We start from the raw sequence: 17,281 nt of genomic DNA on the forward strand, positions 1-17,281 counted from the left end.
TGCAGCCATCAAAAAACAAAATCTTGCCATTTGTAACAACATGGATGAAACTAGAGGGTATTATGCTGAGCAATAAAAAGTTAATCAGAGAAAGAAAATTATCATATGATCTCTCTGATATGAGCAATTTGAGAGGAAGGGTGGGGAATCGTGGGGAGGAAGGGAGGGAAAAAAGGAAACAAGATGGGATCAGGGAGGGAGACAAACCATAAGAGACTCCTAATCTCAGGGAACAAACTGAGGATTGCTGCAGGGGTGAGAGGGGAGGGAAAGGGTGGCTGGGTGATGGACATTGGGGAGAGTATGTGCTATGGTGAGTCTGTGAATTGTGTAAGCCTGATGATTCACAGACCTGTACCCCTGGGGTAAATAATACATTACATGTTAACAAAAAATAATAATAAGAGGAACTTTACAGGCATTCCTTGTGTTTTAGTTTTTAATCATTAAAAGAAAAAAAAAAAGGAGTAAGTTCCCAAAATGCCGCAAGGCTTCTTTCCCCCCTCACCACCACAGCAAAGTGGAAGCAATTTAGAAACTATGCCACCCCATCCCAGTGTGATATAGAGAGGAGCCATCCGGAAATTACAGAAGGGTGAAAAGTGCTATACACACAGTTAGCGGACTGAGTTGGGGGGCTGGGCATGTGGAGTGGGGGCTCCTCCAAGACGTGGCTAGGGGTCCTCTGCCCACATGCTGACAAGCAGCTTCTGTCCCTATCAGGCTAATAGAAGGAGCAGCCTCCCCACTCTCTAACAAATGGGGTCTGGTTGCAACACCTGGGGTGATGAAACCCTCACTGCTAGTTGCCACTGACTAACTGCTGAGAGAGAAGGAAGGAGAAAATTCTTATCCAGGTCCTCTGTCTACCCATCTGTGCCCTGCATGGCCATTTCCAAGTTCTATAAACCCTGTTTCACCACCAGTGGTCTGAGAGGATGAGAAGAAAGTGATGCTTATAGCTGTATACTGAAGTGTGATATTTAAGGGAGAAAATATAAAATCAAGCTCTGTGGGAGAAATGGCGAAACAGAAGAGTGAGGACGAAGGGATTGGAGCCGAGGGCACAGGGAAAGATGCGAGGAATCACCGTGACAGGCTGCGGACAAGGACAAAAACAGGTGATGGCAACTTATTCTATTTTTTTCTTTATCTGTTCTGAGTGAAGATGGGGGGAAAATGGTGTCAATATCCTCGACACATGGATATTTACACACTTAAATGATAGTGAGTCACATGTCTCTAGAGATAAAGGATGGCAGAACCAGAGAATATCACGGAGGTCAGTTAGTCCACCCAAGAAACTGAGAACCCAAGAGTTTAATGAAGGGTTCAGGCCTCCCATGTGTCTAACCAATGGCAGAAATATGCAGGTTACAGGCATTCAAGTCTCAGGGTTGTGACTGCCACCAACTAGGGGCTAGGTGGCTTGGAGAACAGAGGTTCTCGTCCCAACACCATGCTAGCTGCTACCACGGCTTTCCAAGATCTCACCAGAGCCGCAAGTCCCAAATCAAGCTCTAAGAATATCACGGTCTCATGAATGAAGGGCATTCCTGTAACTCTGTCAGAAAATATGCTGAGAATATCGACCCACCTTTCTTCATTTCCATTCACAAGAGAAGACGATGAAACTTGTTTCAACTATTTTAGCCAGGGCTAGCCCAAAGATTTGGGCTGGTAACATTCCATGTAAATTACGGAAGGAAAGCAGGACTCCTTTCCCGCAGCATTAGTACCAGGAGGGTTGCATGACAATCAGCCACCACATGAAGGACCGTGGTGTGGTTCTGCTGGTGAACACAGTGGTGGACCGGATGTAAGGGTGCCTTCCTCTTGAGTAACGTCCCACAAGGAAACACTGTGGTTGCTGGCATGCACACCAGACGAAAAGCCTGGGCACAGTGGCAGACCATTACTCTAGTACCGCTCGATGTAAAAGAAAAGTCTTAAGTAGCTCAGAAACATCACAAAGCAATTTAGGTCTCTACCATCCTGCCTTCTTTTCCTTCTAAAGTGAAGTTTGGGATTCCTAAGTCCCCCTGCTAGCAAGAGAGCCCGTTCTTGCCCTCCTCTGGCAAGGCATGCTGTTGCTTAATCTACAGAACATGGTTTGAAGGTCTTCTAAACTGCTTACTTTTCTTTCTGAAATCAGGAGAACGAGACCCACAGAATTGGATAAATCACAGTAGCACAGAAACAGTGACGTCAAGAAATCAAACAGCAGACTTTCCTGCACCAAGAGGCATCCCTGTGTCGTCTTTGGTTTATCAGTTACACAATTAGAATGGGTGCTTCCTGTGATTTGCTGCTTCTATTCAGAGTCAAGAGAGACCATTTGGATATATAGTTAACACAGAAGAACAAGTAACGTAAGTAATTTACTAACTTTCCTAGCTCAGACTTTTCCCTTATTGGTGACACCTGGGGGGAATGTCACACCTGGCTCAATTAAATGGATTCCAAAGCCAGGCCAATACCGTACTGATGGCTCCTATGTTACCCTGAGAAGCCGATTGCCACCAGACAGCCCCATCAGTTCTTCTACATTATCTCCACGTACCTGTATGTGCGAGCCCCCCCTGAGTCAGATGAGTCTATTCATTTCTTCCACACCTGCTAAGCAGCAGTTCTGAACTCTGGGCCTTGTTCTTCTGCTTACCCACATCTGGAACTCTCCCCATCTTGGCCCAGAATTCTACTCTTCATGTTGTAAGCCTCTTCCCCGAGTTTTTCCCTGGTCATTCTAGACCTTGCTGATCCCAATCTCTCCTGTATTTGTAACGTTGCTTCTGAAATATGTTAGTCACAACACGCTGCAAACATGCTACCTTATGTGCGTCTGTATTGCCCACTGGCCCGACTCCATTGGAGGGGCCTTAACAGTTAGTGCAAGCTCTAGGAGCTGATGGCAGTGGGAACCCCATACGCAGTGATGTTGAAATGCCCGGAGTCTCCTGCCATCAGTGACGCGACAGTCTGCAAGCATCCTGGTTCCTTATAAACTACATGTAATATCTGGACAACTGTTAAGGGTAAAGGATGAAGCTCAAGGCACTCAGATCCCTTTGCCTTCTCAGGCACCATGTGCACTGAGATACTTGGGATAAACACCCCTTCTTTTCATCACTTCTTCATTATGAGAGAGAGCTCATTTAAATTGAAGCAATCTTGACATTGCCAAAATTCACTATTTAGCTGAATAGACATTTAGGCAATAGCAGTAAGAATAAACACAACCAAACAATAGCTTTCACAGATTGAAACAGATACTTCTACCTAGAAGCGTGAACCAGAGCTGAAAGCAGACAGTAGCCCTCGGCGTGTGGCTTGGGCTCCTGGACAGCACAGCCCCCAGATTCTGGAGTGCTGACTGGGACTGGGCTCTGCTGTGTTCCAATTGAAACTGACCAGTAGAGGTGGGGCTGTGGCTTCTTTGTTTAGGATCCCAAATTCCAAGGCCTTGCAGAGATAAGTCAGTGGCCCGGGGCAGGTGGGAGTGGTGGTGTCCAGCCCCAGGGTTGACAGCGTGCTCAGTTCCTCTTTACAAAAACTAGCTTCCCTTTCTGCCCACTGGCTTTCAGGCTCCCACTGGCTTAATCAACCAATTGTTCAATTGATCCATAATGTAAGGCCCCCAAAGTGAAGGTCAATACCCAGTCTTCTTCTTACTTGATTTAATAGCAACGATTGACACAAGTACTTTCTCTAACCCAAAGCACTTCCCAAGATACCACAGGGCCCTGGTTCTCTTCCTGCTTCACACACTGCCCCCGCACAGTCCCAGGGTCTCCAGGACTCAGCCCTGGGACCTTTCTTCTCCTCCATTTTCCCCTGTCCCCACCTTGGCCATTTCATTCAAGTTCACAGCTTCAAAATACATCTGGAGGCTGTCAGCCCCCAAATACATGACATCCTCATGACACACGGTTTCCATACTTGTAAATTTGCCTACTTGCTAAAATTTGTAGCCCCCAAATCAATACTTGCCATGCCTTTGAGGTCATGTGTGGACATGAGCAGAGAGACTCAGGCTGAGTTTCCAAGGTGCATGTCCCCAGCCAAGGTCGAACAAGGGGACACTCTGCCCTCCTGTTTAGACTCTCATGCTATAAACAAGTATCATTTTTATGGTCCAGTTAGTGTCATGTTTTTCATTTCCACGCATTTTGTAGATTCATGGGTTAAAATAGTCCCCAAGTGCAGTGATGAGTGCCGTTTAGTGTTCCCAGCACAAGAAAGCAGAGACATGCTTATAGAGAAAACATGGGCTAGATAAGCTTCATTTAGGCATAAGTTATGGGGTGTAGACCATGAGTTCAACGTTCATGAATCAAAACTATATATTAAATAAGGTGTCACTGAGCAGAAATACAGGATAAAACAAGGTCATGCATCAATCAGTAGACGAAAATGTAGGGCTCATGAGGAACCTGACCCTGATCTCCCCTGGAAACAGTGGGTCAGTATTTACTAGTTCAGGGTTGAGTTGATGTCACAGAATGTCACTACTGTGCATAATGAGAATGGACTGTATCTTACTGCAGACCAGATCTCTCTCCAGAACTCCAGACTCGTGTTCCAACTTGCCTTCTCAACCTTGCAAACTTTAACAAATCAGAATCTAAGCCCCTGGTAATATTTCTGCAACCTGCTCTTTCCACAGACTTTTACTTGTCAAGTAAGGGAAACTGTATTCTTCCTGGGGCTCAGGCTAAAAAACAACAACAACAAAAAACCCTTAGAATGATCATTGATTTATGTCTCTCAAACCCTACTTTTAGTTTTCCAGAAAATCTCCAGAACATTACCTTCAAATTTTACCTAGAATCTGACAACATCTCACCATGTCCACTCTGCCCAACCTAGGCTAGACCCACTTATTTTCTCACATAATTCCAGAGCCTTCTAACTGGTCTCCCTTCTTCCATCCTGGTCCTGCACCCTGGCATCTCTCCTAATCCCACCTGTCACCAAGAAGGATCCTGGTAGAAGTTAGATCATGCTATGCCTTTCCTCAGAACCCTCCCGGGGCTTCCCACCACCCTAAGGAAAAACCATAGTCCTGATAATGACTTCTAAGTCCTTGTCTGCACATGCTCTGCCTGTTCCTTCTCTGACTTTACCTTCTACTGCTCTCCTCTTTGTTCACCCCACCCCTGTTGCTCCCCCACATACCCCTGCCTCAGGGCCTTTGCACCTTCCTCCAAATAACAAATGGCCAGCATCTTCACTTCACTTCTGTCAAGTCTTGACCTCACTGTCACCCTCTTTGTGAGGGCCGCCTTGATTACTTTATTTAAAATTGTAATCCCCTACAAATGCGCACACACACACCCTATTCTCTTTCCTGTTTTATTTTTCTCCATAGCACTTATCAATCTAAGATATTAAGAGACTTGGAGGTTTGCATACAGTCTGTTTCCCTCTCACTCAAATGTAAGCACCTTGATTGAGGGCAAAGACTTTTATCTGTTTTTTTCTTTTCCTTTCTACTGATGCAGCCCCAGTACCTAGAACAGCAGGTAGGCACTAAATAAATAATCCTTAAGTGATGAATAATGTAGCACTTACCAGACATTATTCAATTTGTCTGTTTTCCCTCTGTCTCTCACAATACTGTGAGCATTTTGAAGTCAGAAACTCCATTCCTTCATATTCATATTCCCAACACTCAACCACTGAGGCCAGCGCATAACAGGAATTTAATAAAAGCATACTAAATGACTAGAAGAAGAGGCGAGAGAGAAAATGCTATTTTTCATGAACGTTGGGGCTTTTTAAAATCAATTTAACAAGCATCTGTGCAGAGATGGATAAGATAATCCCCGCTGTGGAAAAACCCGCAGTGCGCTGGGAAAGAGATACCAATACATATGGACACTGCTTTGCAATATAGTCAGAGCGATGTGAAAAAATGGTCAGGAAAAGAACTGGGATGACAAAAGAGAGAATGGTTATTGAGAAAGCAGCCAAAAGGGGGCAACATGTAAAGTGGGCTTTGACGGCTGAATAGAAGTTTGGCATGAGCCTGGGTGGGGATGGGGTGAGGAGGAAACAGCCCAAACTCTGCTGCTCACAGCTCAAGGCATATAGATGTCAACAAGTTATGGGTTCCGCAGTGAAGCCCCTTCCTTGCTCTAAGAGGAAGGCATCTCATCTGTATCCCCAGGCATCTCAGTGCTCAACAAACATGAATGATTGGAACTATTACATTCCCACAGGGCTCCTCTTCCTCTTCACTCAAAGAAAATTCCATATCTGACAATGGGATTACTTGTGACCACTTAGGGGAGTAACATCAAGTAACATCAAGGGCCACATCTACACATTGTCCCCAGTTCCCAGACTCATCAGCATCTCACATCTAAACAGAACGAGACCACTCAGATGACAGATGTCTTGTCGTCGTACCTAAAACCAGACAGGAATGGCAGTCATAGAACGTTCCCTCCTCTCTTTCAGGACGGGCTTCCTGTTCTTATTAGGAAAAGCTATCACAGTGTGTACCATGAGAATTCAGCCTTGGTCTCCATTTTCCAAACCGCATTTCTGCCTGCTCTCAGACATTTCCGGCTTGTACCCTCTCCACAGGCTTTTCCCACTCCAGGCTTTGGCACCAAGCAGACGCCTCTCCCCAGGACACTCTGCCTCCTCACAGGCCCAAGGGTGGCTGCTTGTCCACATGTAGGTGAATACCCAACTCTCGTTCCTGTGCCCTTAGCCATCCTAATCCCCCCAGCGCCTTGCAGCTCTATTGCAAGCTTCCATTTTATTTTCGGCCTAAAACAATCCCATTCTTCGCGTCTTTGTCAGTTATCTGTCTCTCCCAGCTACAAGGTAAATCCCATGAGGGCAGGAGCCCCGTGTGTCTCATGCACTGCCTTCACCCCAGTGCCTAGGACAGCAGCTGGCACATAGTAGGCACCTCAGTATACATTTGCTGCACGAGTGAATATATTTGTGTATATCAAAGTCTCGAAAACTTCACCAAGAGCGCCCATGGCCTTTCTCCAGGTCCCCCAAAGAGAGAAGATGCTTTTCAGCATGCCTTTTCTGCATTCTGAATGTTTGGTACAAAGAATGTGGGGGTCTGATTTTAGGAAGGACCTTAATTCTTGGCTTTTCCAGTAGCGACTGGGATTGGCAGGCGACTCCTAAGTGACTTCGTCAAGGCACGAAGCAGATTCTTCCTATTGATGTCCTCTTTCTGGCTGCTGCTATTGCAACATTTCACTTGTTTTATTTGTGTCTGTACCTCATCATTATCTCACTGCCTCACTGGAAGCCCCTTGAAAACACGGACATGTATGTGATATTTCTTGCATCAAAACCCTGGGAATTCATCCAAATCAACTCAGGCCCACACCCAATTCAGACAGAATTTCTCCCCAACTATTAAAAGGTTTCAGGGGAAACTGCTTCTCTTCTAACTCGTTCCAATGTCTCTCAACAATTTAATTCTCCCCTCAAGAGGAATGAAGGCAGCTGTGATCCTGCTCCAGTCTGCAGCTCTGAAGACAGACACAGGGGACCTGGACACACACACACACACACACGCTTCTTACCAACGTAGCCCGGGGTCCCACAGGCTGTGGACATCACATCTCCTTTGCCCTCCATTTTTGACAACCCGAAGTCACTGATCATTATTTTGGATTCCTCATCTTGACTGTAGTACAACAGATTTTCAGGCTGGAAAAAAAAGAACAAAATGGGTGAAGTGTATTTAAAGCTGACTTCACTGTGGGAGACTTGCCAAGCCACAAAATCTTTTTTAATTTAAATTCAATTAGCCAACATATATAGTACATCACTAGTTTCAGATGTTGTGTTCAATAATTCATCAGTTCCATGTAACACCCAGTGCTCATCATATCACGTGCCCTCCTTAATGGCCATCACCCAGGTACCCCTTCCCCCCCGCCTCCCCTCCAGCAACCCCCAGTTTGTTCCCCATAGTTAAGAGTCTCTCATGCTTTGTCTCCCTCTCTGATGACTCCCCATTGAGTTTTCCACTAAGATTCCCTGTACTATTTCTTATGTTCCACATATGAGTCAAACTGTATGATAATTGTCTTTCTCCGACTGACTTATTTCACTTATTGGCATAACATCCTCTAGTTCCACCACGCTGATGCAGATTTTAAGCATTTATCCTTTCTGATCAAGCCACACAACCTAATCACAGTTTAAGAACAGCTTGACCTTCGTATTCGTAAATGCATAAAGAAAAGCAGTGTTTAGTAAGAGCGATGAACAGAACCCACAAAGTACTGGACGCTTAGAGGTATTCAAGAAAGGTAAATCCTTTTCCCTTATCAGTACTTTGTCTATTTCAAACAAACAAACAAACAAACAAACAAAAAGTGAACCTTACATTGGGGCAGCCTCAAAAACCTCTCAGACTTGACAGCTTATTTCTTGGGTTGAGACAGAGGGGATCCCCAGAAACAAAATGACTTCTGCAGGGGCTCCCCTGTTCTCTTTTTCTGACCCTTGTTAGCAACCTCACTCTAATCCAAGGGCCTCTCTCCCCGCCTTTGGTAACACCCCATGGCCTGCTGTTCCTGCTGCTGCATCCTGCTTTCCATTTCCTGAGCCCGCTGATGCCCGCTCACTCTGCTTCCTGGGAGATAGAGGGACGTCATCACAGAAGATGCAGCACTTTGTAGTCAGGTGCCCTTAAGCACCCTGAGCTTCTGTTTGTCTTTCTGGAAAACATGGGTTGCGGTGGTCTTTGTTTGCTTCCCTGAACTCTCCACATGACAGAGCTCAGGTGGTAGTAACGCTCGACACATGGCAGAGGTGCGATTACGGTTTCCGTCCCCACTGCCATTCTGCACATCAGGGGTCATCTCCATGGCGGCTCCATAGGTAGAGGAGAGGGGAGACAACGCAGGGGTGCAGAGGGGAGACAATGATGAGAAGAAAGCTTCACTGCACAGTGTTAGTGAAAAATTGGGGTATCATTTTTAGCCAAAAAACAAAAAAAAAGAGATAAAGAGAGGAGCTCAGGGAAACTGAGGGAGATGTCCTGCCTGGGAAGAGCTTGAACACAGAAATGCTGCCTCAATCAATGGCATTGTCTGTGAGGGAGATAATGTTGAAGACTCACACCTCTCCTGTCCTCCAACTAGGAAAATTCCAAAGATCGACCCAGTGAATAAGCAAAATCACGTCTCTCCTTTACATTAAACCTGAAGGGAAACACAACAGGAAGAATCGGACGGAGCTGGGGAAGCCACTTCCCTTCACTGTTTCCGGTCTGGCTCTTTTCCCATTCCCAAGAGTGAAGCAAGACCATCTCTTGTCAGTGGTTTGTGGTGACTCTTTGGTTCCTGAGTATTAAATTTGAGGAGCTATTCTCTCCAAGAGTGACTCAGCCTCTTTTCTTGGCCTGCCTGTTGAGCAGAATCGCCTGTGACAGCCCCAAACGTCTCCATATCTTCTTCAGTGGATTTGAGATGGGCCCGGGCCTCTGGAGGTTAGAATCCATGGGTGGATTCTGATACACAACCACGGCTCTGGGGAAATTCTGAGAACTGCTCAAGACCCCCTCCTTGACCAAACTGTAGTTGGCCTCCTCTGAGCCCTCTTCTTGACAAGGTCTTGACCTTGGCCTTCTGTGTCCTTCCGGTTTTGCCGGACCTGCAAAGTCCAGTCTTAGCAAGAATCCTGCTGAGTCAGCATAGAGAGAATTCCCTCACCCTTGATATCTGGCCAAGTTCTTTACCTCCTACCTTGAATGTTATTTAAAAAAAATGTCTTTAGACACTTGGTAAAGACAGTAAGGAAAACTATTCGGGAGGACCACTGCAATGGGGTTCTACAGTCGGAGACAAAGAGTGGACTCAAGTCCTAATACAACAAGGACAAGTGGACATTTATACCCAGGAGCAGGGGGATGGTCAGTGGATGGAAAATCACTAAGAGGGGATAACAAGGGTGGGGGGATCCCTCCCGAAGGCAGGCCAGGGTGGGCAGATAGGGAGGGTGGAGGATGAAGAATCAGATCAGGTGCAAGGGTGGGGGATGTTCACCAAAGTGACTCAGTGGGATTTTTGCTCAGCCTGGACTACATGGCAGAGCCAATGGACTCATAACAGAGCAAAGGCTGGAGCCTGGTCAGAAAGAAGACTCAGAAGGGGCTGAACTCAAGTTTGGTCAAGGAAGAGAGTCTGTCAATGTCTAATGGGTTCTTGGCCAGCCTTTAGCAAGAGTTCCCTCATCTTCAGTACCCCCTCTTAGCAATTTCCCATCCACGACCTTCATCCTGCTCAAAGGCTCTAAATCCCCACATGCCCTTGATGAACTTGGGGTTGAACCCAATTCTCTCCCCTACTGTGATATTCTTACAGTAGCCTCAAGTGAAGTCTTCTTTAGTTTAACAAGGGTTGGAATAATTTTTTTAACAGAACCCAAAAGGAAAAAAATACAATCCTTCATCCAAAAATCACAGCCCAAGAAGGAATGGCACTAACATTCACAGTGACATTAATTCTGCGGATGAAGCATGGGATTAGGAGACAATTAAATGCATACTTGAGGATGCTTTCAAGGAGTTTGGAGGGAGAATAAAAAAGGCCGATCAACAGAAAGGATGAACACCCAACTTTTGTATCAACATGGACGGGACTGGAAGAGATTATGCTGAGTGAAATAAGTCTCTCTCAAGAGAGTCAATTATCATATGGTTTCACTTATTTGAGGAGCATAACAAATAACATGGAGGACATGGGGAGATGGAGAGGAGAAGGGAGTTGAGGGAAATTGGAAGGAGAGATAAACCATGAGAGGCTATGGACTCTGAAAAACAATCTGAGGGTTTTGAAGGGGTGGGGGGTGGGAGGTTGGGGGCGCCAGGTGGTAGGTATTATGGAGGGCACGTATTGCATGGAGCACTGGGTGTGGTGCATAAACAATGAATTCTGTTACGCTGAAAAGAAATTTGAAAAAAAAAGGCCGATCAATAATCAAAATACGAGTAATGCTTAAAAAATGAGGTGAAATAATCTCATCAAAAGTTGCACATGGTTCATGATGAACAGTATGGAGCTGATCATGGGGCAGCGAGGACTTTTTTTAAGTTTCTGATTTTTAATCTTCCTGTCCTAGTACTTCTGCAGCTGAATGGCTAAGCCAGGAGTGGGAAGCCAGGGACCTCAGGCTCCTCAACAGGGCTGCATCTAGGCAAGAGATTGCCATGGAGCCAAATATCCTTCCTTACCCATTCTTTCTCTAGGGGATACATCTGGGTCAATCATGGGTTCAAGCAACTGGTCATTCACAGCCTAGATCACTACTTGTCCACAAGCATCTCCTGACTTGGTAAAGATGGTGGGGATTTTTCTTGATGGGAGAGGGGAAAAGGAAAGTGGGAGAGAAGACAGGTTCAGGGGTAATCCTAATGGAGGCCCCCAGTTGGCTATAGGGGGGGTTTTGGTCAGGCAGGAGGCCAGTCAGGTGGGGAGCCAAGTGGGCTTAGCTGTCTAAAGGGCCACTAGGTCCTAAGGATTAACCAATTGTGCTCACAGCCCATTTCAGTTGTCAAGGAGCCTGCAAAAGTCAAAGGCTGTAAGGACTCCATCAACATTCCCAAATTCCCTTGTCCAGCAGTTCCCCTAGAATATTCCCAGGGTAACATCAGGCTCATTTGTAAACCCCTTAGAAATGCCAGTTCCCAGGCCCCATGGCAGACCCACAGAATCAGAGCCTCTGGGGTGGGGCCAGACAATCCTGATGTATGCTAACATCTGGGAGCCACTACCCTAGTTGCTGGGAAATACACGGAGAAGAAGAGGGGCAAACTTGACAGTGAGACCTTATGAAAAGAAGAGTTATACCATTTATTCACATCCAGTACTAGCTAATGGGCAAACATTGAAATTCTGTTTTAAACAAGGTTTCTGTTTTGTTCTTTAAATTGGTTTAGATTTCACAAAGTCATGCAGAGCGTGGCTTCAGTGCAATATCATCCCTTTTTTTATGCGGTGAGTGGCACATATGTGGGCTGGAGTGGAGTTTCTATCTTGACTGGTGCAGTGGGCTCTGGGGCCAGGACCCGTGGCCACTATAGAATGAAGCCTCACAATAGCCTTCCTTGCTTTTTGATGTTCCTCTAATCAATATGTTCGTTATCTACCCTGGATGGCTTATGTTTGATATCTACCCTTCGGGATCTATGCTGCCAGGGGAGGGATGCAATGCCAAGGTGCCCAACCTCCAGTGCTATTGGGTGAAGGGTCAGTATGCCAACCCTTCACCAAGAAAACATAAGACGGTACCCTATAGGACACAGGGGAAGGCTGTGTTTACAGGTTGCTCAACCCGTCTTTATGGATAACCTTTCATTTCTCTTCTTCTGTCATGCCCTCTAGGTATTCACTCCCATTCTTTTACTCAGGATGCTGTGCTGAAATGGGGTCCAAAATGGGGGGAGACTGTTGAGAACTGCACTGGGAGAAGGATTTTCATGGCCCATATGTCCTGAACAAAATTACCTTTCAGGTAGGCTTGAAGCAGGATACAACCCACCTTCCTGGGGCCCTTTGGCTGCACGGTGGCTATAAAATCTCCCAAATGATGGTCAGTTTCATTGATCTTCATCATCTTTTTGGGGGGCCCAAAGGCCCTGACAACTAACGGTACACAAATGTTCACTACTCAGCCAAGCATATCGCCATCAAGGTAACCTCATCCATTTTCTGGAGCCGGTCCTCTTGGACAGGTACACTGTGGGTGGGAGAGAGGCCGGAGGATGTTGATAAGTGACAGCCTTACCTTGAGGTCCCTGTGGACAATGCCCATTCTATGGAGATAGTAGACAGCATCCAACACCTGGCGGATCAGAGTGCTGGCATCCTTCTCTGTGTAAAATCCTTTCTCCACTATCCGATCAAACAGCTCTCCACCAGATACACTGTTTAAAAAAAAAAAAAGAAAAAGAAAAAGAAAAACAACAAATAGGAAATTTGAGGAGAACTGTGAAATTGTTCAGGGAAAGCCATCAATAAGAGATTTCAATATGACAAAAGAACCAAATTTTATTTCCAAAATAAACTCATTTTCAGATTTAAGTTTTGCCCCATCTGTTTCCCAGAAGCTATCCCAGGAAAGTGTTTCTATGTCATGACGGTATAAGTATCTGGAATGAAATAAAGGGAATACAAATAAACCAGGACTCAAGGACTAGCCAGGCTTGAGAAGTCTCTTCTGGTCATTTCTTCCATCCTGCTACAACAACTTACGTCAGAACAACTTTCCAGAATACTGGCATCATCAGATACTGGGAGATGATGGATGGGATGCCTCCTTTACATAAGAAAGTATCCTTAAAAGTCTGGACAGTAGGGAGAATGGGGGTCAGTATTGTGGGCAAAGCCATGCGTAGCTAACAGGATGTTTGGGTTCTTGACCAAGTTCTGCTCCTAACAGGGTCAAAGCAAGGGCATTCTTTGGATCTTTGGACCTCAGTCTTTTTATCTATAAAATAAGGGGTTTATCTAGGCGATCATATCCAGAAGGTAGGGGCATGCCCTCAGAGGTATCAGAACCTGAAAGCCAATAGTGATTTCCAAAAAAAGAAAGAAGAATGACACCCCACTACCTTGTTTAACACTGATTTTTGGTGACAATATTTACTTTTAACTTGTTTTGAATTTCATGCTGCACTAAATGTTTCCTTTGTGTTTATTATGTTTGTTATTGTGTTTTTGGCCTAGGTTGGCAAAGGTCAAAAAGCCCTTGTGGACAACCTTAGAGCCCCTTTCAGCTCCAGTATTTGCTGTGCTTTGAGTTTAACAAATTAACAAAGTAACAGAGAACTGCACACGTTTTATGAGGAACAATTCAACACCCTAGCCTTCAAATTTGTAGAATATATACTTCTTGAAGAAAAGCAGTCGTGCTTTCAAATAATTAAGCCATCTTGGAAACTTGATTTGGGGATAGATTAACACTATTCTCTTGTGTAAAAGGTGATTTATTTGGAATACTAAAATCATAAAAGAGTTTCCAAACAACTTTACAGCTTTAATAGATATAATAAAAGATAGATATAGTTACATGCCCTTGCAGTAACACACATGCGTGTGCACACACACACACACACACACACACACAGCTCAGATTCATTGTCTGCAAGTCATGGCAATTAACATGCAATATCTCATCCACCAAAACCTTCCTTTTGTGAAAAACCAATAAAGAAAACCAACTGTGGCTCTAAAAGGCCTAGGTGTTCAGGTGTCTCCCATTACTGAGAGTCATTCTAAGCGATGTTGTGCTTGGATACTGTCTCGTTTCCAAAGCAAACTGAGCAATCAAGATAAGAAAAGGAAAGATGCTGGGGTTAAATAAGCAATTCAGACAGTGGAAAGAAATGGAAACATCAGCGAGAAACTATCTTTTGATGATCAGGTTGTCTAAATGGTCCATCCCTAAGTAAATCAAAATCCTAAGTCACTCAGTTGGTCATCTCTTCAAGCATTCATTGAAGATTCACTGGGTGCCCATTAGGGTCCAGATACCATGCTCAGCTGGTACCGGTCCTGGAAGCATTAGCTCTGAAGGAGGAAAGGTCTGCTTTGATTGTGCTCCTCCTTCTCCTCTACCACCCCCTCACATTCTAATCACGTCACCCCTTCTAAGGGCTCCCTGAGCTTTCCTATCGCTGGTCTGCCTGCCCCTCCCATCCTCTGCTCTGTGGGCTACTGGAAGAGCCCAGGCAGGAATGCTCACCCTTCCCACCACCCCCATCTCCCACCCTGAGTACTCTACCACCCACCTTTGCCAGATTCTCTCCCTCTTTCAAAACTGATCTCTCCTGCTTCCCCTTCTCTCAGAGTCCTCCCTTCTCCTCTGTGATGCATCAAGCATGAATAGATGTACTGAGCCCAATATTTGCCCTCTGTTGGGAGAGCAATGCAGTAAGAATTGAAGTAGTGGGTCAAAGTGTAATTGTAACCGTAGCATGTCCTCCCATGGTCTCCGTACTCTGCACATTTGATATTTAATTTCTGAAATTTCAAATTGCACCAGGGCTTTCTTCTTCTGAACAGTGCTCAGAAAGTATTTGGTTTCCTTAGAAACCAAAGCCCAGGGGAGAAGTCAAAAAAACTTGCCAATAAAAAGAATGTAATGATACTCACAAAAATGCTTTAAAATTGGCAAATCACTGTATACTTTTCAAAAATCTCCTTAAGCATACATTTCAAATGGCTACTGTTATGTACTAAACACTGTTTATGCCCCCTCCCATACTGATGCTGCAGCCCTAACTCCCAGTGTGATGGCATTTGGAGATGGGGCCACGGGCAGAAATTTAGGTTGAGGTGAGGTCAGGGTCCACATGGTGGAATTAGTGTCTTTATAACACAGAGTCCAGACCAGCTGTCTCCTTTCCTCTCCCTTCCTCTCTCTCCTTCTCTGCCATGTGAGGACACAGCAAGGAGAAGGCCAACCATAAGTCGGGAAGAGTCCTTAAAAGGAACCAAATCAGTTGGCACCTTAATTTTGGATATGCCAGACTTCAGATCTGTGAGAAATAAATGGCTGTCCTGTTTCTGGTATTTTGTTATGGCAGCCTGTTATGGCAGCCTGAGCTAAGATACCCACTTCTTTTGAAAACCATTTGTGAACAACCAGAATCCCAGAATGACTGATGGGGGAAATAACTTTAGAATCCTCGTGAGGGGTGTGTCTTGTTTTCAGGCCTGCAGATCATGAGTAGGTCGGGTGACTGGCTGCTTTCTTCAGTCAATATCCTCCTACAGCACGTGTCCCCTGTGCATGGTTTATACTCCACGTTAGAAATGGAGCTCCCAATGAGAACATGCCAAACATCAGAATGGAGTTAGGAGGGTTGGGGCAGGGGAGGTCAGGTGACTGGGGAAGAGGAGAAGAGCAATCATGACAGATCAGCAAATAAAATTAAATAGTGGTGGCTGTGGGAGAGAGGTGCACTGTGGGGGGCGGGGTGTAGATGTAGAAAGAAACGGCAGTTGGGCTTCCTTTTTGGGTGGCTCAATGGAATAAGCATCTTTTTTTTTTTTTAAAGATTTTATTTATTTATTTGACAGAGAGAAATCACAAGTAGATGGAGAGGCAGGCAGAGAGAGAGAGAGAGAGAGGGAAGCAGGCTCCCTGCTGAGCAGAGAGCCCGATGCGGGACTCGATCCCAGGACCCTGAGATCATGACCTGAGCCGAAGGCAGCAGCTTAACGCACTGAGCCACCCAGGCACCCTGGAATAAGCATCTTGTTCTTAGTTTCAGCTCAGGTGGTGATCTCATGGCCATGGTTCAGGGCGGAGTCTGCTTTAAATTCCCTCTCCCTCTGCCCCTCCCCTACTCTCAGATAAATAAATTAAATTAAATCTTACTTAAAAAAATAAAGGAAGAAACTGGTTATTAAAGATTAAGGGATAGGACAGACATCATTCAAAAATTCTCTATTCTTCTTAATTTAAACTTTGCCATTACTTTAGAACAACCTGTCTTTCCCTGAATTGGGTTTGCTCAGTCTCTGACCTTTCTTGTCTATTATATCACACTGCCATCTCCCCGCATGTGAATTTCAAATATGCACTTATGAAATCTCAACAAAATATCAGTTTACTTGTAAAATTTTAAGTAGTGCAAATCTCTTCAAATTCAAAAATCATTGTCAAGAAACATAATTTCAGTGTTGCTGGATCAAGTACATGGTCAGTTCGGATAGCCCTGGCATACTGCAACATAACCAAGTCGGCGTACCATGCACCCACTCTTAGTATTGGGGAGACCAAGTCATTCTTTAGGTGCATTTGCACTTCTCCATGTGGTTTTCTTAGATGTTATCCCCTGTTTTAAAAGTCACTGCTAATTATAATTTAAAATGTTTTTTAAATCTTATAACAATATCCACATATTCATTAAAATACAGTACTTGTGCTACTGCTGACAAATGGGCTCCAAAAACTTGCTTCTCTAGAAGTTAGGTATAATAAAGTATGAAAAGGCTGCAGGAAACCAGAACATGTACCCCCAGAATATGCCTCCTTGACATAAAATTTATTTTGAGCTGCAAGCAATTAAGAAGCAGTAAATACAGGGGGAAGAAATTCCCCCACTTTTGTCTAAAAGCAAGAAAAAAAAAAAAAAGTTCCTTTTACTGGAGACAGACTCTATCAGCCCAGGCTGTACCAGGAAATATGCACACAAACCTCATTCAACTAACCTTTTAACTCTCTAGATTCCCTGCTCAAATGCCTCTGCACTGTCAATTCTTCACAAATTTAT

The 17,281-nt window shown here is 44.9% G+C and overlaps 1 protein-coding gene across 6 annotated transcripts in view; it reads right to left on the reverse strand.

Annotated features, from left to right (window-relative positions):
- The window catches only part of CAMK1D (calcium/calmodulin dependent protein kinase ID), a 435,921-nt gene that overhangs the window by 47,762 nt on the left and 370,878 nt on the right, over positions 1-17,281 (reverse strand). For all 6 annotated transcript variants that reach the window (XM_059184140.1, XM_059184137.1, XM_059184139.1 and 3 more), the window contains 2 exons: positions 12,784-12,922; positions 7,569-7,695 (listed from right to left, as the gene is read on the reverse strand). In XM_059184140.1, the coding sequence (XP_059040123.1) occupies positions 7,569-7,695; positions 12,784-12,922 (266 nt within the window). The remainder of the gene's footprint in view (positions 1-7,568; positions 7,696-12,783; positions 12,923-17,281) is intronic.

The sequence above is a fragment of the Mustela lutreola genome, chromosome 8, assembly GCF_030435805.1.
Source record: "Mustela lutreola isolate mMusLut2 chromosome 8, mMusLut2.pri, whole genome shotgun sequence".
Lineage (NCBI taxonomy): Eukaryota > Metazoa > Chordata > Mammalia > Carnivora > Mustelidae > Mustela > Mustela lutreola.